This window comes from Tyto alba, unplaced genomic scaffold (genome assembly GCF_018691265.1).
Source record: "Tyto alba isolate M040663 unplaced genomic scaffold, T.alba_DEE_v4.0 Super-Scaffold_41, whole genome shotgun sequence".
NCBI lineage: Eukaryota > Metazoa > Chordata > Aves > Strigiformes > Tytonidae > Tyto > Tyto alba.
In genome coordinates, this window is record NW_024881317.1 from 19,032,087 (window position 1) to 19,054,010 (window position 21,924).

The window sequence follows — 21,924 nt, forward strand, 5'->3', positions numbered from 1 at the left end:
CTTCAGGACAGCACAAGGCAAGCACTGGAAACCTATTTGTCCCAAACATCTATCTTGATTTAAGCAAGGAATGGAATTCCTTAGCAAATGAGCTCTCTCATGTCCTCTTGAGTGCTTGATCCAAGTGGTAAAGAAGGTCATTTATTACTTCTTCAGCTGGAATTTTTAGTGCCACCTACTAGTTCAAATTCAGCTAGCAACTCAAACTGCAAAGCCATGCATTTCTAAATAAAAAATTGCTCTATAGAACCCTACTGCTTCTTCAGACTGTTTTAAATAGGAAGCTACTTCATTGTACCTAACCACATACAGTGTGAGAAAGTAAAATATCTACTGTTTACAATTCAATTCAGAAAGTTTACAAATAAAAATGAGGAAGTACAGAACTGAATCAAGCAGAAGACTGGAGTCAGAAACGTGTCATCAGAACCCTTTTAGGCTCCAATTCTCCAGCTAAAAATAGGCACATGGTAGTCTACACATGGACTGAGAGTAGACTTAAGTGAAATCTATTTTTGTCTACAAATTTAGAGGCAACACACGTACAACTATCCTTTACATGCCAGAAACCATGATGAAAGAAATTCTGGGCCGTAGAAAACTCTTCTGTAGTAGGCTAATAATTTTTTTTCATATAGTGCAAATAACATGTGGGAAACCAACAGTTTATAATGCATTTTAGAAGCAACAACAGTTAAAATCTTAGCACAAGTAATTGCATATAAAAATTTATTGTCTTTTTTTTATTTTTTTTTAAACATGGGCTTGAAATACATACAATCTAGACAGATAATTCAGTTAATGTTTGCGCAGAGATTTCTAGAAAATAGATGATATCACAGAATTAAAGGTTGCACCACATTTTTTCCATCATAGTAAAGTGGATCAATAGCCATGTGCATAAAATAGCAAAAAAATCATGTCTGCAGATGCTCTCTAGAAGTTCTGTGTTTGGCAGCTTACATTCAAGGATCTGGAGCTTTCCAGTTTTGGTGAGATCATAGGTACAGGTTAAGAGTACATTTATAGAATCCACCAGCCCTTAGGTACAGAGAGTTTAAAAATTCAGGCCTAGGTTTCATGATTGCTCTACTTACTGAATAGATCTATACAAGAATATTGCCATTTTAATTCATTGAGTTTGGATTTATAGCTATTATCTTGTAAAAATTAAATAAAAAACCAGAAATCATTCTTTTCAAGGGAAGCAAGTTAGAAAGAGCAAATTTTCTACAGTTAAGTATTTGCAAGGACACTTTATATCTTATTCAAGAGCCAAAGACTGACAGCAAGAGCTCTTCACTGATCACTGAACTTAGATCTGTTTGCTTATATAGTCCTTGATCCAGACTTATGTATGTGCCTAGTGTTAAGAATAGAACTTGTCTCAATGAAGTTTGTGGGATTATTCGTACCATTAAGAACTAGGCTTATACTTTAAATGTGCTTAAATATCTTGCTAAACTGACGGCTAGCAGTCTTTAGGAAGAGAGACTTGAACAAAAATATTGTACCAGAAGTGACTTTCAGCTTAATGAGATGGCACTCTTCCAGTGGAGTAACTATACACTGAAAAATGGAAAGCTAATTACTTGGATTTAAGTTTTTGACATACAACGCTGTCTAAAACCAGCATGCTGTAAGGTACAGCAGTACAACCAAAACCATATACATTCTCATTACAGGTAAATAATATTTTCCATTTTTAAGGTGCAGATTTTCATTTACAATATAAGTGACAACATTCCAAAGCAAGCATTTCCAGACAAAAATAACATACTTCTTTCATACATACTCATTCTTTTGTTGCTCCAGTGCAGTGTTTTCTAATACTAAACAGACAGGGATGAAACTATAGTAGCAAAATTGTGTACACTTATTTTCTAATTTAAAGAGAATGCTTCCTAAAATAGGAGTAGTTTTTAATTCATTTCAATCATTAACACAAGTACTTTTAGCATTTTTGCAAAATGCTAGAACCACAGTTACTACAACCTGTCTGTAAAGCATAAACTTAGAGTGCAAATCAGATAACCACTTTATTTTAGAACCCATTTACAAGATGCCCTGACATCAAAAAGTGCAGAATAGAAAATTTCATAGTGGGAAAATATTTCTTCAAAATTGTAATTTTTTAAACTTAAATGTCTATTTTAGTCTAATGAAATCTGCAGTTTCATAAAAAAAAAAAAAAAAAAGTATTTATGGCTGTTAACTTTGAAGGAAGATCTCAAATATTTTACCTTTACTTTCTGCACATTGTTTCCATGTTACTCCTAATCAATTTCAGGGATAAAATTGCATACTAAAGGTCAAATTCAACAAATCCTGTTGTTATCAAGATAGTGTTTGTGGTTTCTTCAACTGCAGCGATGCTTGCTTCACCAACTTCTGTTGTTTTCTTGTTGCTTGGGCTTCCTGAATGGCACAACAAATCCTCTGTAAAGCAACATATAGGAAAAAGGAAATTAAAGCACACAATCTGCTGTGTTCTTCAGTAAGATGCTACTAAAAATAGCTAATTCATCAAACATTAAAACCTACATATGCACTGGCTAGTTTAAGTTATATACATAACTTCTGATTCACATGAATAATATTCAACCCAGAAAAAGCTTCAGTGATATTGTCAACGTACTCTGATTTTTCAAGCAGTAACATTAATGATGTTATTCACACTTAACTAGACAGACCTTTCTCAGGCAGCACCCTAATACAAGTGATGTAATTTTATAGAGATAAGCAAATGAAATTTCCATTATTACATGCTCTGGAGGCTTTCAAAGTCAAGCCATTTAAAGATCCAGCACCAAACTCATGTCCAGTCAGTGTACACAGCTGGGAACTACAACTTGTACTATACACTACACACATAACTGTAAAACAGCAGTTAGCATTTAAATAGCCATTTTATGCAAGTAATACTCACTAATACAAATGTAAGGATGCATTCCTTCTGTCTTTGCTGACTTTTCAATATTATGGGATCAAAGGTCTCAAATAAATATACTGATCAAATACTGAAACATACTAGATCCATTAATCAGTACATCTTGACATCCTCTCCTGTCACTACATGTAATTTTTAGTGAAAGCTTAAATTCTGTGAGAATAAGGTCTTCTGAGGGAAAATTAGTAACATACCAAATTAAAAAATTTTTGTTCTTGTAAAATGGGTAGGAAAGTGTTGAGAGCCTACAACTACTAGATTCAATCTGAGGTAAAGAGCCTCAGAAGAGGACTATGTTCAAGCCAAACAACCAAGAGGTATACATTATCATTATCTGGAAATATAAGAGAATCATTCACAGTAATTAAAAGAAAATATAAATGACAGAAGGCACTTTTGAGAATATTTACAATTAAAAGAGCTCTCAAACTGGATAGTTAATCGAAACGCACAAAAGGATAAATTAAAATAGAACCTAACAATAGTTCTAGAATAAGAAGCAACTTACCTGAACAAATCAGCGCGACTAAATCAGTCATTTTTATTTAATTCCTGCATCCAAACAATCTAACAGGTAAAATAGAATCCACGTCTCAACTGGCTAACATTACACATACTGTACTTTATGCATAAAATGTATATATATAATATTAACATTGTGATATATCTCTAGTCTGAGAAAATTAACATCAATGTGATATGCATAGATACTGGGGGGGAGGGTGGGAGGTGTAGAAAAACAAAACAAAACAAAATGTACTGGGGTAGCTTGGATGGCCACTCTGATTTTACCTGAGTAATTCCAGCATTTATCGAAAGCTAGGTGTTTGAAATGCTTGTAAGGGATTCTTTTTTTTTTATCCATGATTTCAATAAAAAGAAAAGTCATTTATACAATGAATATTAAAGCATAAGTTAAGCTGGATGGACAAATAACATGCATCAGGTGTACCTGAAGTATTTCAAACATTTATGGATTTCTGATAACTCACAGAGGCTGCATAAAGATACAGAAGACTAGAGAAGGATACGCCTAAAACCCTTGTTTGTTTTTTAGGGGAGACAGAAAGAACAAGGAAGCTACAGATAACCTTAACCTGATCTTCATGCACATACTAAGGGCACCGCAGAAGTCTTCAAAGAAGTGACAATTATTTGTGAAGCGTACCTTTTTTGTGTCTTCCTATCAAATTGGTATAGTTTTTAGTTTTATGAAATATATAAAAAGAAGGGAGATGCAAAATGAAAAGTAATACTGATTAACTCAAGAAACAGAAATCCACAGAAGGTAAATGGATAGTGTTGCACTTCAGGAAAGAAAAACTTATTTTCAATATCTACATAACAGCATAAACACTAGTAAAGGAACATGCAGTTAGGCAATAACAGAAAAAAAGAATCAAACACAAGGAATTACCCTTCTAGTGTGGCCTGCGTGTTTTGTACAATGTTCCAGCTTTAACCATGACACTAAGTTACAGACAAATTAATTAATCAAAAGGGTGATTTGGAAGACATGCCCTAAGAAAAAGCTCAAGAAATTTTTATTTAGACAAGAGACAATAAAGAAACAATACAGACTCTTCCAGTAGATAAAAAACTGTTTCCAAATGATAGGATTTTTTTTTTCCCCTTCTCCATCTAAACCATTCTTTTAGAAGACTCAACCAATTTAATAGAAGCACTTAGGGCCCTATTCTGGTTCTAGCTGCTGACTTGCCATTTACTAGAGAAAGCTACAACTTCAAGCGTGCTTCCAAGATCCTGTCGATCTAATTGATTTAATTTTTGGTATTAGGGAGAATGATTCCTCTCTCATCATCTGATACAAAACAAGTTCAGGTGCATGGTTTCCTAGGTACATTTTTCTATTGTTGAAGTACCCTGGAACCTATACAACTTGTAAGTTCAGCTTATGTGAGTTAGCTGAGACCCAGCCATACACAGAACAAAAGCTCCCAGAATAAATCAGCCACTCCAGCATCAATATGAAAAACATTTAGAGATAAATGGTAGAAAACCCAGGTGTAGGGAGGGTGGAGGGTGGGAGTTGGGAGAAATCTAAGTAAGCCTTTTCACACAAGAGACACTTATTGCGTTGGTCCAGCGATCTTGAAATAATGAGGAAGTAGCAAAATTCAGAGGTGTCCTGAATCCTAGAGACTTTAATGAACTTTACTTAGTACTTTAGGTATTTGAATTATTTTCCTTTTTATTAAGTTTTCATCAGACTATGCAACTGCAACCTTAAATTATTATTGCATATACTCTCTTGAATGCTTTAAACTATCTTGTCTCATTTTTCTCCTGGTTAAACTAATTTTTCAACATGAAAGTATGGTAAATGGTCCTCAGGCACAGTAGCCTATTCCAAAATGGGTCTCTGAACATTACCAGCTTTCTTACATGAGGAAAAAAAAAAAAAAAAAAAAAAAAGGCTATACCCTTGCTGTAGTTTCATCCCGAAGCTGAACTGCCTTTATGCATTCATGACCTGTAACGTCCTTCCTTTGGAACATCCTTTGATCCTGTTGCAAAGGGGAACAAAAATTTACTTCAAGTGACTCACAGAACAAGAATGCAGAATCTTAAATGGCTTGAATGTCAACTTCAGGTTAGATTTCAATGGGTCCTCTGTCCAACCCAACTCATGCTTTCAAGGAATCTTAAGTAAATCCTGTCTCATAGTACCATAGTTAGCAGTTAGAACCATAAATAAGTTAAGATGATGTTTGAACCTCTAAATAGTCTTAAATAAAAAAAGTTTACATGCTTTTCTTACCAAAACAGTTATTTTTAAAACATTTGCTTCGTAGGAGGGACAGCGTGTAAAGTCTTCAAACAAGTAATCCCACTCTGTTGTTAAATGGCCTAAAATTTCCACTTCTTTTACATATATCACTCTCCTGTTTAGAAGAAAAAAGTTAATACTCAATTTCTCCCTGGGATTAGAACTTTGCCAGAAAAACAACACAAAATAAATGAAAGAAATTTGTTTGAAAAGGCATCTTCCTCGTGGATTAAAAGTATCCACTCAGTCACAGTGGTACCATATTTCCTTAATATATATTCTGACATTATCACTTTGTCCTTAAGATTCAGATGATCTATGATATCACATAGTATGTGCAGGTCAACTTAACTGAAACCCACCCAGTCCTTCAAATCAAAACATTTTACTAGAACTAGATACTAGAAGGTCACCAGTTAAATCAAACCCGTTCCCAAAGCTAGCTTCCACCAGATGAAGGTAGTCGAAGAGCTGCATATTAGCTACAGTGACACAATTACTATTAGACTGACAGACGTTCAGGTGCTACTGTTTACAGTTTCTAGCGAGCTGTCCCTTCAATCACTTCAAAGCTACAGTGTCAGCTAGCACAATAAGACAAAAACAGGTGGAAGTTTTGAATGGAGTTGAACTAGAACTTTCATTTATGTGGAAAAGAACTGGGATAAGGAGGGAAGAGCAAATTTATCTGAAGCTGCAAAGTGCTCTGTCAATATCTTGATAAAGCTTGTTCAGCTGCAGCATGAATTTTGAGTGGTGCCAGTCATTATAAAACAAACATGGTGGGATGCCTCCCATAGGCTCATCCCTAATAAGACTATCTCATACATTCAGGCAAGGTGGAAACTAGTGACACTGGCATGTGGAGATCATAATCCATGGGTTCCTTTGCATGATCTAAAGGTATTTAGAAAGTTTTGAGTCCTCAAACTGCATATTCAAGACTAGTAACATCTTGAATTCTAAACACTGTCTGATGAGTTTAATACTAATTTTAATTCTCATACAAAAACTTAAGACTCCATTTAGAGTATCCTTTAACTAAAAAGATTGTAAACACATGCATTATCAAAACATTGGTTTGACTGCAAATGCTTATCACAAACTAATTTGAAAAATTAGAAGCAAAGAGGAAAAAAAAATTTCCCTTCAGTATGATGAAAGGGTCACTGACCTATGAGTAAATTGTCTTCCTATATTAGTATCTAGTATTGACATAGATTATTACCATTTTTCATAAAGGAAACAAATTATTAAAAAAAAAAAATCAAGAAGAAAATGGAGAAGGAAAATACATATGGAGAGAATAGCAAGCAGTTTAGATTCAGCCAGATGTCTAATCCCCAAAGTTGAATCCAAGACAAGCCCTTAGAAAGATTTCAAAACTTAGTACCTATTGGTAACAATAAGGTTTGCTCTTCTGCCTCTTGGAAGGGCACAGTGGTATCGATAGCTCTCTTTTTCCAGCCTGTTGATGTGCAATTTCTGAAACAGGATGAGAAAATAATTTTGGGGCTGTAAAAAGAAAACTCAAAGTGGTGTTTTCAATTCAAAAGCCTTTTAAAAAGTTACCTCATGGAACTGTTTTTTTAAAGGCAGGCTCTCACAGTATTCTCACTCCTGAAGCTGAGTCACTGAAAGGTCTGATCCATTCCACTCAAAGGTGGAACAATCACACTCCAGTATCAGATTATTTCTTCAGCTTTAATTTCCTTTCTGTGCTAATAATTGTTTAGTAATGTTCATTGTTACACCCCATGCTGCAGACTTGATTCAAGAGTGAAAATCCTGTAACAGGACCTTTAAAAGGTGGCAGCACATGACCCAGACACTTGAAAATAAACTATCAAGTTATAAATACCCAATTCACCTCAAGATCAGGCTTCTGAAGCACTGAACAGACATGCCTATTCATCATCCAAAGAAGGTGCATGGAAGTGCAGATCAAATTACTCATCATGTTTCTGTTCAACAACTGCAACTCAAGTGACAAATTATGAATAAAGAGGGTAAAAAAGTTTTGAAATAAAGTACCACAGTGCTTCCTAGCTATTTTTTTTTCTAGTTCTTCATTCATTTTTCAATTACATATTTTTCAGATTTCTTATTCTGTCCATGCTGTTTAACTGAAGTATAATATTTCCTAGAGCATGTCACCAGGTTTACAATATTCCATCTTCAACAATGAGCAGCATGGAAGACAATCTGAGAGTCATCCTTAAATCAAGCTCACAATAACATGGGTTTGAAGGCAACAAGATTCACAGAACACAAGCTATTTGTGGGAAATGGATACACAGCAAAACATCATGTAGAAAAAGATAAATTGTGAAACAAATAATGTACTACCAATGGGAACCTAAGCTCAAACTAGGTATTAGAATAAATCTGTGTCAACTACTGGTTCTCTTGCTATGAGTTTGTCGGAGCAAGCAATCTGTTTCTGTCCACCCTATTTTGCCTCCTCCTTGATTAACTAATATAACACATTAACTGTGGTACAGGTAAATGTGTTTGGGCTACTAGCTTGAATTAATGTTAGTTTTCAAGGACAGAAGTGGTCTATTAGAATTAAAGACACGTTTTTCTGTTATAATTCTGTATATATTTACTAGCTGTAAGGTTGCTAGAATTCATGTTCCAACTGTAATTGTCATGTAAATGTTAAATATGTAATTGTTACTCAAGAACCTTACCTGTACAGAGGTTGTATTAAATGCAGAGACCATGAATACGCTGGGTAGCAAATCTATCACAGCAACAGTGACACACACATCTTATCTAAAACCAACTACCAGCAGAACACTCCAATGGGAAGGCCCCAAAATACCCATGCTTACCCTTCTCTTTGTGGAAGCCATACATTGTTGCATTTAAAGATGAAAACTCTTAGCATGAAAAAAACTGAAACAGCATATACACATCAGGTTTAAAGCTAGTTCTGCATTTATTTTGGAATGCAAAGCTAAGTATAGCTTTAATATGCAATACATACATCCCTATACTTCAATTATCTCATGTCTCTGAATCTACAAATCAAAGTGCTACTGATGTTGGAATTCTGTGAAGTTATAAATAAGCAGCTAGACAATGTTTAGAAGTCAGCAATACTGATAATAGTAGAGCAGTTGGATTATATAGGCTCAGCCTTGGAAACAAGTGTTGGAAAGAGGATGTGCACATCCAGGACTTTGCCCCAAGACTCTAGCCAGTGTAAGCATCTGGACTCCATTTATACTCCAGAAGCTTCTAACACAGGGCTCCTACACAGTAGTCACAGAAGCCTGTTCAGGGTCACTAACCTAGTTACGTTCTCTGAGAAACATGAGCTCTTTATATTTAAAAATTTTGATGGTCATCAATAGAGGATTTTACAGAAGCTCAAGTGTTACAGTCTTCCTAGGTCACAAAATAAAATGCAGCATTTATTGCTAAGATCAAGAGCTTTCAACTATCACCACAAAGAAATCAACAGATGCAGAAATGTAACCTATGGTACAGGAATCTCAAACATCTGCCCTACCCTCTACCACTAAAAATGTTAAATCAGTGCAAAAAATATTTACAAAATACACATTCCACTTGTAAATCAGGTTTAATTAGTAAAAATTAGCAAAGACAGTTATATAGACATGATGTCACTGGATGCTAGCTTTGCATTCTCTAAGCCAACACAACTGCCTTCTTTACCAAACAATCTGTTTTAATGGAAAATGTGCAGCTCCTGTACAGGAGGAAACGTAAGGAAGAATGAAGGCCATAGATGCTCTGCCTGGATGCAGAATGCATGCAGCTCAGATCACTGTTTAGCAAGTGCTTGCAACTGGATGCCCCCAAATTGGTTTGATGCTCTTCATAACAAAATAAGATGACCTTCAGCTCATCTTACAGCTGTTGCTGTGGAATTCAGACTCTGTGTAACAGTAAATTTCTCAAGTTGTTTCTGACAAACTAGCAACAACAAATTAAGGAGGGAGGACTAAAAATTCAGTATGTGTTTAGTTATTCCTTGTAAAGATATATTTTCTTCTGTATTTCCATAGCTCGATCTATAAAACTGATAAGATGACAACAGAAGCTAAACTTAACTGCACATTTATCTACCTGTGAACAATCACGCAGGCCAAGAAATCTGTATCGTTTAAGTAACCAAAATGGAAAGATCTTTTGTCAACTCAGCTTACACCAGAATCAAAGAGGCTTCATCATTTACTTACATTGCATTTTATTAACAGATATTTAAAAGTTCAACAAATGCTTAAAGCATCATCATACATTGCAACCAACCCCAAAAATCCTTTAAGCTCAAAAGTGGATTAATATTCAAGAGCTTAAAACAACAGTATAGTGTTTTCTTGGATTTGCTCCCTAGTGATGTGACTTTTGTGAAAAATATTTTAATTCAGCATTTTCCAGCAACCAAAAATATAGGATCCGCATCATCTGTAAAAAAATATCACTTTCTGACCATCTTAAAAATTTCTGAATCTGTAAAACATACATGAAAGGAAAAAAAGCCTGAAAGACTGCTTATCTCAAAGTCTCTTCAAAACATCAGAAGAAAGATGGCAGCATATGACTAAAATCAAAATATAAACTCACATTTTATACCTGAACTATAGCTATTTTCAAAACGAGTAAAAAATTAAAGTAGTACAAAACCCACCACCATGTAAGACTTCAATCCAAAGGCTGCAATCCATATTCTGAATCCTTTTGGTGGATATGCAGAAATGAGACATGCCACATATTGAAACAGATTTATTCATAAGCATGTTCTTCTATTTAAACTCAAAGCTTTGGAGAGAAAGCCTGTTTCTCATAACTTCAGAAACAATCCCAATAGTATTTTTAGATTTTACATGCAATATGTTACTACAGTAAGAGTTCCTACTGAGCTCTGTGCCTAAGAGATGCTGTATTTCTCAGAGCTATTCCCAATACACCTGATCGATGTCAGCACAATGGTGGTGGCATTATGCAAAAAGGGGCTTGTACTTGATGCAAATTACTCCATGATCTGCACCCTCTCAAAATTCAGACATCTTTATCACAAGCTTTTATTTTTATGACAATACTAGAGCACTTTAAAGAAGTTCCACTCATTCTTATTTCACATGGAAATGAAAGAACCAGCGCGAATTTACACAGCAGAACAGTGATTCAACCAGAAATAGAATCTGCAGCTTCTTGTCACCTAGCACAGTATTCTCTCTGCCACACAACTCTGTCTCACCACCATGTCTCAATTATTCATGAAGTGTTCTGCATTCTTTATAAAGCTCCATGCTTGAACTGGGAAATGAAACAAAGTAACACCATAGACATTGAATAATGCATGAATTGCATCATGTCAGACCCTAAGTGCTGGGGTTAGAAGACAGTCTCCTCACCCAATCAGGCAGCAATACCTGCATATTAAAAGGCAAAGACTGACAAAGCCAAAGGCGTTCATTACCTGTTCTAACAAATCTCATCAACTGCAAACACTCCTCATACAAGAACTAAAACTCCTGAGAACTTACTCCTTGGAAAACAATTCTCCTAGAGTTGTCCTATATGTTCTTTGATTTCTCCAGCTATACAGCCTGTGCATTTATGTTTAACAAAACACATTCTGTACTACTAAGCATCACTGGATGAGATACAGACATGGCCTGCGAGACACCAAATCTGACTTTCCAGATTTTGAATTGACTGGGGATGAAACTGTAAGCATTTTCACAGAAGAAAACTCCATTCATTATCACTATTTTAAATTTCACACAGGTATCAAAATGTTTCTTTCTCCATCCACAGCCCTACCTTTGGAAAAACAAATACACAGGAAACAAACCTTCCCTCTGTTTCTCTCATCTTACTCATCTAATCTTACTGAAGATGGTTATTCGGGTTTGTTTGCTTGTTTTCTTAGCCTGGATAACATGAAACAGTATTTTATTCAACTGCTACACAGAAAAGATATTGAATGGAGAGGACATGTTAAATGCAATCACGCCCTTATTCTAAATACATAAGGCAAATGAAAGACCATGACAGATATAGAGAATATGGAAAACGTTTACTCCATTATTCCAGTTCTTGCTGCGTATGCCAGGAGAGAAAGAGAAAGAAGAGAATCATTAGAAATAAAATAGGAAATAAGGATTAAAAGAACACCTAGAAGGAAGCAGCAAATATCCAAGTTTTGGTCTTAAAATGTTAATGTAGACAGTTATTTTACCCTAACTTTTTAGCAACAAAATAATTATTTTAAGGTAAGCTTTAAGAATGTGAAGGCTGAAATACAAGTTAACTGGATTCCAATTATCTAGGACTTGAAAACAACTGCTATTTGTCCTCCATATGTTAGCCACATGCAGATGCAGAAGCAGGCTAAATGTCCACACTAAGCCTGTAGTTATGACAAATTGCTGTTAAGAGCAACATAAGGAAATATCAAAAGGTGGTATTTAGAGAATTCATGCGTTTTTTTTCAGCTGCTGCTACCACACACACAAAAAAAGGAATTTCAGTAGTTGTATTATATACCAAGTAATTCAAGTTCTATTCATCCTATTTAAAAGTTGCTTAGCTTGTAAACCAGCCTCAGCTTTGTTATTAAGCAAAACATTAGAGATGAGTATCAAAATGCTTTAGTTTCCACATACTCCAATCTTAATCCTACTACCTCCTTCCAGAGCAATTACAGAATATAACGTGCAGAAGATCATTTAACAGCAATGCTGCAGTTTTCTTGTTGCATGCAGCTTATTGCAGACAGTGGGTTTTCTCTGCTATACAGGCTTGCCTTATGAAATAGGCTTGGGCACATTTTTACTACAGACAATGACTGCCACAGATCCCTAGCAGCTTTTTCATAACATAATCCTTTATGGAACCCTGTACGCTTGAGAATTTTAACTGTATTTACAATGCAAGTCATACCTCAAATAAATCATAACCCTCAGCTTCCACCCTATCGTATGGCCGGATGATGCCATCTTCATGAATGAAACGTGGAGGACGGAGATTGGATACTTCTTCAGTTGATTCTGCCACCCTGCCACAGACAGAGGAACAGTATTCTGGTAAACTTACTATAATGCTGAGTTTCACCAATATATCTTTAAAAGTCAGCCTTTCATTTGCCACATATGCCACTTATACTTCCTGGGTACCCTACAGATGTAAACAGTAAAGCACAATGCTAGTAATAAATATCCAAAGTAACATTAGCCAGTTATTCTGTAGCTAACTTGAAGTTTACTCCCAATTGTGGATAATTTACTAATGGTTCTCAAGTTTATTAACGCCCTTTCCAAAGGTCCCCTTAAAACACACAAAGCCCCTGATATGCATTGCTAATTGCATTTCTGACTCCCAAATCTTTCTCCAAAAATTTTTATGTTTTTTTTTTACAGTAAGTTTAAGTGACATTTAAATATTTGCATTCAGCAGTACACAAACCTATCTCAAAAGTAAAATGCACACAAGTTCTTTTTATTACTTTCTGATCACAGGAGGGAGCAAAAGAAGAAAATGGACTAGTTATCACCTACCTGAACTACAATACTGCAAGATGTACTCTGAAGCAGCAATTTCCAGAGATCATCACAAAATACATTCATTAAATGCCACTAGACATCTCTCAAGTCCATACATCCTACTGTATACTGTATTTAACACAAGTAATTGTGTTTCACTACTGGATCAGTTTACCACCTGGTACCCAACATATGGAGAGTACTGCAAAACTTCCTCTTGATATTTTACCTTTGGATTCCCTGGAAGGTACTGCTTGCCATATCTACTATGCCACCTGTTGGGCGGGCTACCACTCCTACAAGTCCCTTTCCAATTCCTTTAAAGAATCCAGCTGCACCTTCTTTTTTAGCCCCTTTAAAAGAAAGGGAACAGAAAAAAAAATAGTTTTAATTACCTACTTGAAGACATTAGCCACAGAATTAAATGATTACTGCTCCAGACTGCACTAGAACTGTTTTGTATTGGAAACAGCTCACAGCAATTGATTACATACCATCCACTTACAAAAAAAGTTCTCTATGAGAAGTCACACATTGCTTCCTTGTCTGTTCTGATATGTTGCTGTTCACTTAACACCTTACCAGCCTCCAAAGCCAGCATGACTGAGATGTTACACTAGATTCTCCTTCTCACATTTTCAGTATGGACCATAGGTCAGTATATCAGTATTTATATGTTGATAGTAATAACAAGATAATCAGAAGACTCTAAGATGCAAATGTATGATAGAAGTTAACTATTTCTATCTCAAAATTACACATTCCTGGTGATACATAAGTACGTAAGCACCAAGACAGTGTTTAAAAAGCATGTGTGTTCATCTACCCATGACAGAAGAACTACACCTCGAAGTATCTGCTGATAACTTATAAAATACGACACTAACAATTAACTTGCAACATTTAAATCACTGGCATGAATTTTAATGAGAGGCATTTTATCTTGGATTTTTTCATCATCTATCATACATGTATTTTCCACTATACATGGCATAAATCCAATTTTGCTTGTTAAGATTTCTCTAACCTTTGGAGTTCCAAAAAACTTTTTCAATTGGTGCTTTTAATTTTATTATTTTTAATATCTTTATGCTGCCTTTAAACAATAAATTGGGTACTACAGGAGGCCTGATAAAATACATCAAACCATTCCTTAATTCATACAAAGGCTGAAATGTGGTAAGCCAGTAACAGTATAAATATATTTGAATAAATCATCATAAAAGGTCACATTTGAATTAGGAATATAAAAATAATTTTGCCATTCCTTAGCATCACAACACTTAGATTGGTATTTCTTAAAATCACAAAATAAATTATAAAGTATTGGGAAACCATTTAAGCAATGCAGTGCAACCTTAGTGCTCACCTTCTACAGGTTTAGTGATTATGCCCGTCACACCGCCAACAACACCCTAAAACAAACAAGATAATTAAGTTCCTACTTAGAAACAGGAACACTATAGTCCAACTGGGCAACCAGTTGTATTTGACCCTTCATTTAAAACTTTATAAAGAAGTTCAATATCGGAAACGCTGTTTGGCTGGGTGTCATCATTTGTTGCTTGGTGGTTTTTTTTTACTTTAAATTTTTAAGAAAATTTTGACTGAGGGAAAGAAATGAGGAGAACCTAGAATGGCTAAAGAAACATTTATGCTGGCAAGAACGACTAACAAATCTTTTGTACTGTAATCAGTCTTGTAATAATTGAGAAAGTCACTATTTCCCTTTCATTACTAACAGGAAGCTGACAGAATTCCCAGTCATGAGTGAGTGATACTAAATATTCAAGATAAATTAATATCAAATAACATTCTGGAACACTTTAAAGGTCAAGTAGTTTAATGACACTAAGGCCGAATAAAAATCCACTGAGATAACTTCCAAATTTTCAGCAAACAATATCATAAACAACCCCATATAAGTTTATAACATATAATTCCTTAGAAATACATTGACTGTTTTTATTTTGACTGGGAAGTGATAGAATTTCTTAGGAGACTTAATTTGCATTTGGGTAATACAGATCTCTCAGTATCTGTTACATGAGGTTTGTCTCATACTTTAACTAGAAATAGACCTGCAGCAGCCAGAAAAGGTTCCCGATTTCAGATTATAAAAAAATACAGGGGTTGCACATTTCAGAACAATCTCTCTAACCTAATATAGTACTCCTATATACATTCTACTTGTTTATGTTCACATTCTTTTAAGTCAAGAAAACCCAGCATTGAGTGCAAAGTAAAGTAAGGGCCCAGCTACCTTAATTAAGTAACACATTTGTTGAACATGAATAACTGTTTTTTCACATAAATTCACAGGAGAAATTGGTTACTTCCTACACTTTTCCTTTCCAAGACCCTACCTTCAATTACTCAGGCTGGCCAAAAACATGACCACAGACACTAAAGATGATACACTATACTGAGTTTCCTATAAACCAACTGCCTGTTTGTCCCTATAAACCAGCTGCCTGTTTAGTTCATGAACTGATAAAGATGACAAACTTCCTTGCATATAAATTTCAAGTATGGATTAACAGTTGGCACATCATACCCTCAACTGCAAATTCATACCCGTAACAAGCCTTTTCCCCCTTTGGCCAGGCTGTCACCAAAGTCTTTTGGCTGCCGACCCATTTCCTCTCTCCGTTTCTGCTGAAATTCTTTATCCATAGTGATAGCAGCCAAGCCTTTTCCAACAGAACCAGTGATCCTAGACACCACCCCTGCTGCACCACCTGATGGAACAGGACAGAAAGCAAAAGTTACTGTGTTTTCAAAATTTAACAGCAGACAACACACTAGAAACCACAAAGTTCATATGAATTTCCCTTCATACTCAGTTTATATATTACAAATTTACAGAGTGTCTACCACATGTTGTCCATGAGAAAACTTCAGAATCTGGCTTGAGATCCATAAATACAGCAAAAGGTAACTCTTAAATTGCTTCAGTACCCATTATATAGTATATTGGATGGAATCATATTTTCTCTAATTACTGTAACACATAGCTAAAGAAAAATCTAAGGTAACTGTAAGAGTAGCTGGTCTTAAAACCACTTCTCAGGCTTCTCCAGACAGCTTACAATTACTTTCCTTATTCATCCAGAGCATGCTACAAATTCATTTATACATGCAATATTTCTCAGTTTGCTTGCTCAGTCTACAAAACAGACATTTAGGTGGTCTCAAGAAGGTTAGGTATAGATGATCTGTATCACAATTATTGGCAATAGTATCAGACAAACTTAAATACCTGTCAAAAAATTACCATGTAGGTATTTTGAAACTATAACTTTACCCTCAAAATAATGTGAAAAAAAAAATTATCTAAATACAATCTATGAGTTAGCCCAATTTATTTAAACAGTAACAATATGGTACATACCCACTGTGTGTCCAAGAAGACTTTTAACACCAATTACAAAGCCTTCAGCAAATTCTTCAGGTCCTTGAACAGCACCCTAAAAATTAAGCTTATTATAGTTTTCTGCTATTTGTACATTTATGCATTTGTTTCAAGAAAAACTAGCAATTCCTTTACACTGATGAAAGTAAGGCCATTAGAATATTTTATTTCTTTAAAGTTAACATAAAAAATTACTTCTTTCTCAGCCCCTCGGGGTGCAGAGCACAGTCACAACAAAACTACAACTGTACCAGAATATTCAATCAGCCTACTATTCTTACACAGTTGAAGAATCAGGAAGTCATACCTGGAACGGCTCATAGAAGAAAGCTTCAACTCCCTCAGACAAGCCTCTGATTAAGCCAAATGGATTTCCAAGAACATCCAACCCAAGTACAAGAACATACATCTGTTTCAGGAACTAAATAATGGGGGGGGGGGAAGGGCAGGGGGAAGCAAAAACAAAAGCAGCGTTACTACCTGTTGTTAAACATAGTTCCGTGTTAGAATCCAAGACTGGTAAATTTTTTAATTTACTACCCAAGTAAGGTTTTAAAGTAATCAACTAAATATTCCTATTAGAATGAAGACAGGCTTAGGCAGAAGATGCAGTATATGCATAGATAGCTATTAGAATACTTTGGTGAAGAAAAACATCAATAAAAAGAACAGAAGCAATCACTTAAACATTCCTAGAGCATATTTTCATGACACTTTTGTATTTACATTTTCATAATGTGCCACCAGTTTCCTACTTCAGTACCATAAAATAAAAAATTAGTACCTTTTAGTGATATTCACCTTTCTCTCCTATTTTCTGTATTCTGTGAGATACGTAAAATTTTACACAAAGGCTTGGCTAAATAAACTTACTTGTTCACTATAATGTCTAACAACTCTCTTCATCAGTTGGTCTCTCTTGTAAAACTGATATTTAATTTCAAAGAAAGCAAGTCTGAAAAACAAGTAATCACATGTTAGTTTTGGTTAACCTTCCTCCTTCTAAATAGTTGGGTTTTTTCCTTCAGATAATCCTGAAGCCCTATTCTCTTAAAACGGAGCCCAAACCCCATCTTCCCTCCAATTCCTCCCTTTCCCCAAAGGCTGCATACATTTACACTAGAGTAAGTCAAAGTTTACCATAGACCCAATTATTAAATGTATAGTAGCTTTACTCGAATTACTAAGAAAATAAAAAATAAATTGAAAAAAAAAAAAATCTTAATTAGCTTACTTGAAAATAAGATCATCCACATCTGTTAGAGTAGCTCCAATACTTTTCAACAGCAAATTCAGAGAATGGATGGCTATCATTTCTTCCCCATTATCTGATGTTTCTCCACCAGAAGCCAGAGACAGACTCAAATGCAACTGTAAAAACAGAATTAGCAAAACAAGACAAATCAAGACAATAAAGACACACACCACACAGGTTGTGTGGTACACATGTAAACAAACCAGTGGTGAAACTGTGGTAGGCGCATTTTTACTCACTTTGAGTAATTTCAACAAACATGCTACATCTCACAATGGTATTACATAGGTTTTTATTTCTATTTCATTACAGAGAACTGTCAAATTGCCCTAGAAGTTTAACTTTTGTTAACAGGAAGCACATGCAGAAATTTCAAATAAATACGCAAAGAGGGACATAAAATTATAACTGTTTCTTCAACATCTTCCACCAGACTAGCTAGAGGATAATGTTAAAATACCACAATAGTGTCTTGTTCCTCTAGTATTTTCCCTGGCTTCACATTCTTCTAAGTTTATAAGCACAATCACACTGGAAAAAAACATCAAAGAATCCACGTGTACCCTAACAAATATTCAAATATTTAGTTAAATCAGTAAGAAGTTGAAAAAAGCACCTGGATTTAATCATCTGTATTAAGGTTTATGTCTGTCTTTTGTATGTTCAGTGAAAAGTAAGTAATTTTTTTCCTTTAAATTCTTACTCATTCTGATAGCCTGAAGGGAGCATTCTGTTGATTCAGAATAACGTATAATTACTGACAATCTTTCTTCCCTTGCTCTGAAAAAATCTAACTGGTTCAAGAGAGACATGAAGGCAAGCCCATGAAAGTACATTTTATTGCAATTTATCATACATTACTTTGATACCTCCAGTCCAGCATTTTATCTAGCTGTCCTCATTATTATACCCACTGACTCTTCCCACTTATCAATGGTTAAGGGTCTGTTTGTATTCATGGGCAACTAAGGTTTTCCAACAAAGTTTTAAGTTCTAGAGGAAACAAAAAAATCCCCATTAGGAAGACAGCATGAAGACCTCAACTACCCAGAACGTTGATCTGAGAATGTATTTACCTTAAGGAATTAAGACATCATTGATATCGAGTTTTTTATTAACCAAAAGTATCTGTATTACACACCTTAATTGGAGAAATATGGAAATGCTCAAAGAAGCTGAGCATTGACAGGTCTGTTAAAGAGGACTCCATTAGTTCAGTGTTAAGGGCATCCACATCTTGCTGAATTAATTTAGACTGGTTTTATTAAAAGAAAAAATAGAATAGAAGTTTATCACATCAACATATATGTAATATAATTCATAATACTATATATAAATATACATAAAAATAGGCATATAAATAAACAGCACAAATAAAAGTCATAGTCAAATGTAATAAAATAGTTAACTAAGAAGTTAAATAGCCAACACCTCCAAAACTGGAAATAGACTAATGACTTTTGTATACCAGATTATAACTGTACTAATGTATTTCTCCAATCCAGGGTTTAAAAATAAACTTTTCCATTTTATGCTACATCTCTTGATATTCCCTGAAACTCCTCAATCACTTAAGGTATCATTTCTAAAATAATTTAGAAATATTAGTAAAATAACTAACTTCCTGAAGTTCTTTGTGTTTTTGTATTTTCCTACAGATTTCAAATTTTTATACAGTATATCTGAAGATACCATTTCAAAAAAAAACCAAACCAAAACAAAAAACTTGTAAGAATGACTCTCCTATGAACATTAGAACCAAATGTGACCTTTCCGAATACTATCTGCCTACATAAGACTTAATTTAAAGCCATGAAAATCCATTCCTTCTGCTCTCTAAAGACAAGACACTGTAGAACAACAGCCAAGTAGAATTCCATTCTATAAACCCTAATCTCACTTCATCTACCAATTAACAGTTTGTAGCCACAGTTGAATCAACTGTGTCATCAATTAATGAAACATTAAGAGAGCAAAACAGTTAGACATATCCAAGTACCAGCTACTCAAACTTGTCAATTAGTAATGCTTACAGCCGAAGTTCAACAGAAATACCAATGCTTCAGTGGAAATTATTTTTCCATGTCCTTTATTCACTGTTGCTAAATGCAATATTCACTCATTTTAACTGAATTTTTCAGAAAATTGTGACACAGTTACCATAAATGCCCTGTTCTGGCATAAGTCATTTTCTCTCATACGTTACCCTTTGTCTTTCAGCTTCTGGGTCTGTGGATGGAGTGAAAAGTTCACTAAGTGCTCCTAAAAATCCTTGGTCAATTTTCAGTGCCATTTCCTGGATAAGAACCATGAAGTATCTAAAATTGAAAAAAAAAAAAAAAAAAAACACAAAACAAAACAGTAAGTACTTGTAAAAGTTTAACTTAAATATCACATGCTTAGCCTACGCAACTGAAGTTTTGTTATGCAATGTTGCATATTAAGACTTAAAATCTACAATATCAGCTGTCTTTTGACAGTTAGGAGGGCTTGTCAGCCTTACAAAGCTATAAATTACTGTAGACTCTTCATATCTTCACATATTCAAAATTTACCTAAAAATATTAACCATCATCAAATACTACTTCTATTCATACATTATGGTTTCCTGTGCTCCATGGATAACATCACCTAAACAACATATTTCTTCCTCTTATCCAACTGTCTCTCTCCAAAAGTCATACTACTATTTTTCTAGTTAAAATTCACTATCCTCAAATATTATATCCAGACTAGTTGGGTATAGGTACTTGCATGAGAAACCACCAGTATAACATTTTTGTCTCATTTTCAGTAACAAAAAAAAAAAAAAAAAAAGAGACCCATTAACTGAAAAACATACATCTCAACAGAACATTATTGACTGTATGAGCTGTCTGATAGAGCACCAAACCAACCCAGCACTGTACACCAAACAGGCAGACATGAAACTGATGTTGTAGTATAGGAGGGAAATAATTCTGATTACTAGAGAATATGCATAACAGTCCCTTCATATAAGGTCAGTCCTTACTTTCAAAAGTAAGTTTCATTTAGAATTATGTTTAAATGACTGCAGTGAAAAAAAATCCCAATGCAAAGTCAAGAGCTGTTTGGATAGGAGACCATGAACCTTAAAACAAGGTTCACTTCTAAAATGCATTAAATCTTTAAAATTGTATTATAGCACAGTGTTAAACTCACTTGAATTGCAGTACTTTGCTGTAGTCATTGAATCTAGTGATGACGCTGATGTCAACAAAGGGTTTTGGTTCTAAATTAAAAAAAAAAAACAAAACAAACACCTAAGTATATGTAAAAAGTAAATTGCCAAGTTACTACTCTCAAGACTGAATAAATCTGATATTAGTAAAGGCCTTCTCTTACCTGAATCCAAAGCAATCGACTTGGGTGGGGCTACAGGGTGAAATACAACCGGAAACATCGATCCCGGTAATTGATTATCAACCTAAAAAATTAATGTGTAATTATTTAAGTATTTTAATGACATGATAATCAAAGACCATTTCCATTTCAGAAGGTTTGGGAAACTTGTTTACAGATGTGTTGAAGAACATCATTCTTATTTTGAGGGAAGGAGAAAAGAGGAAGAGGATTACTCTGATACTATTTTGGAATGTTATCTATTTAGTTAGAAAAGCTCAGGGGGTTGGAAGCTTTGCACAAGGGATGCTTACACAGGTTCACACTCACAAAGATTCATTTAGAGGGTCTGCAGCTGATGGCATACATTGACTGTAATAGTGAAAACTACCTTTGCACAAAAATAAACAGAAAATGTGGAAGATAAAAGGAAAGAGGAAACTATTCCCCACCAGGTAGTCAGGAAAAGCATCAAGGTCCTCAGTGAGTGCCCTCCTCTGTGGGATTCTGAAGTGCAGCAAATGGAGATGAAGATGACAACAATGATGATGATTTCTCACCGTTATTTTCCTCTAGCACTAAACTTCTCACTAGTACCTCCTCAAGCACTCTACTGGTTAATTT

The 21,924-nt window shown here is 34.8% G+C and overlaps 1 protein-coding gene across 5 annotated transcripts in view; it reads right to left on the reverse strand.

Annotated features, from left to right (window-relative positions):
• Nucleotides 1–712: 712 nt before the first annotated feature.
• VPS13C (vacuolar protein sorting 13 homolog C) overlaps nt 713–21,924 on the reverse strand; it is a 94,640-nt gene continuing 73,428 nt past the window's right edge. For 3 of the 5 annotated variants that reach the window (XM_032990204.2, XM_042803777.1, XM_032990203.2), the window contains 16 exons: nt 21,304–21,385; nt 21,121–21,190; nt 20,144–20,255; nt 19,079–19,192; nt 17,917–18,053; nt 17,556–17,637; nt 16,990–17,103; nt 16,662–16,737; nt 15,845–16,008; nt 14,637–14,682; nt 13,497–13,620; nt 12,669–12,783; nt 7,135–7,226; nt 5,733–5,856; nt 5,395–5,478; nt 713–2,439 (listed from right to left, as the gene is read on the reverse strand). In XM_032990204.2, the coding sequence (XP_032846095.2) occupies nt 2,338–2,439; nt 5,395–5,478; nt 5,733–5,856; nt 7,135–7,226; nt 12,669–12,783; nt 13,497–13,620; nt 14,637–14,682; nt 15,845–16,008; nt 16,662–16,737; nt 16,990–17,103; nt 17,556–17,637; nt 17,917–18,053; nt 19,079–19,192; nt 20,144–20,255; nt 21,121–21,190; nt 21,304–21,385 (1,638 nt within the window). In that variant the 3' untranslated portion in view covers nt 713–2,337. Of the gene's footprint in view, nt 2,440–5,394; nt 5,479–5,732; nt 5,857–7,134; nt 7,227–9,949; nt 11,826–12,668; nt 12,784–13,496; nt 13,621–14,636; nt 14,683–15,844; nt 16,009–16,661; nt 16,738–16,989; nt 17,104–17,555; nt 17,638–17,916; nt 18,054–19,078; nt 19,193–20,143; nt 20,256–21,120; nt 21,191–21,303; nt 21,386–21,696; nt 21,808–21,924 lie in introns of those variants that run through there. The other 2 variants (XM_032990205.2, XM_032990206.2) reach the window with 2 other exon arrangements.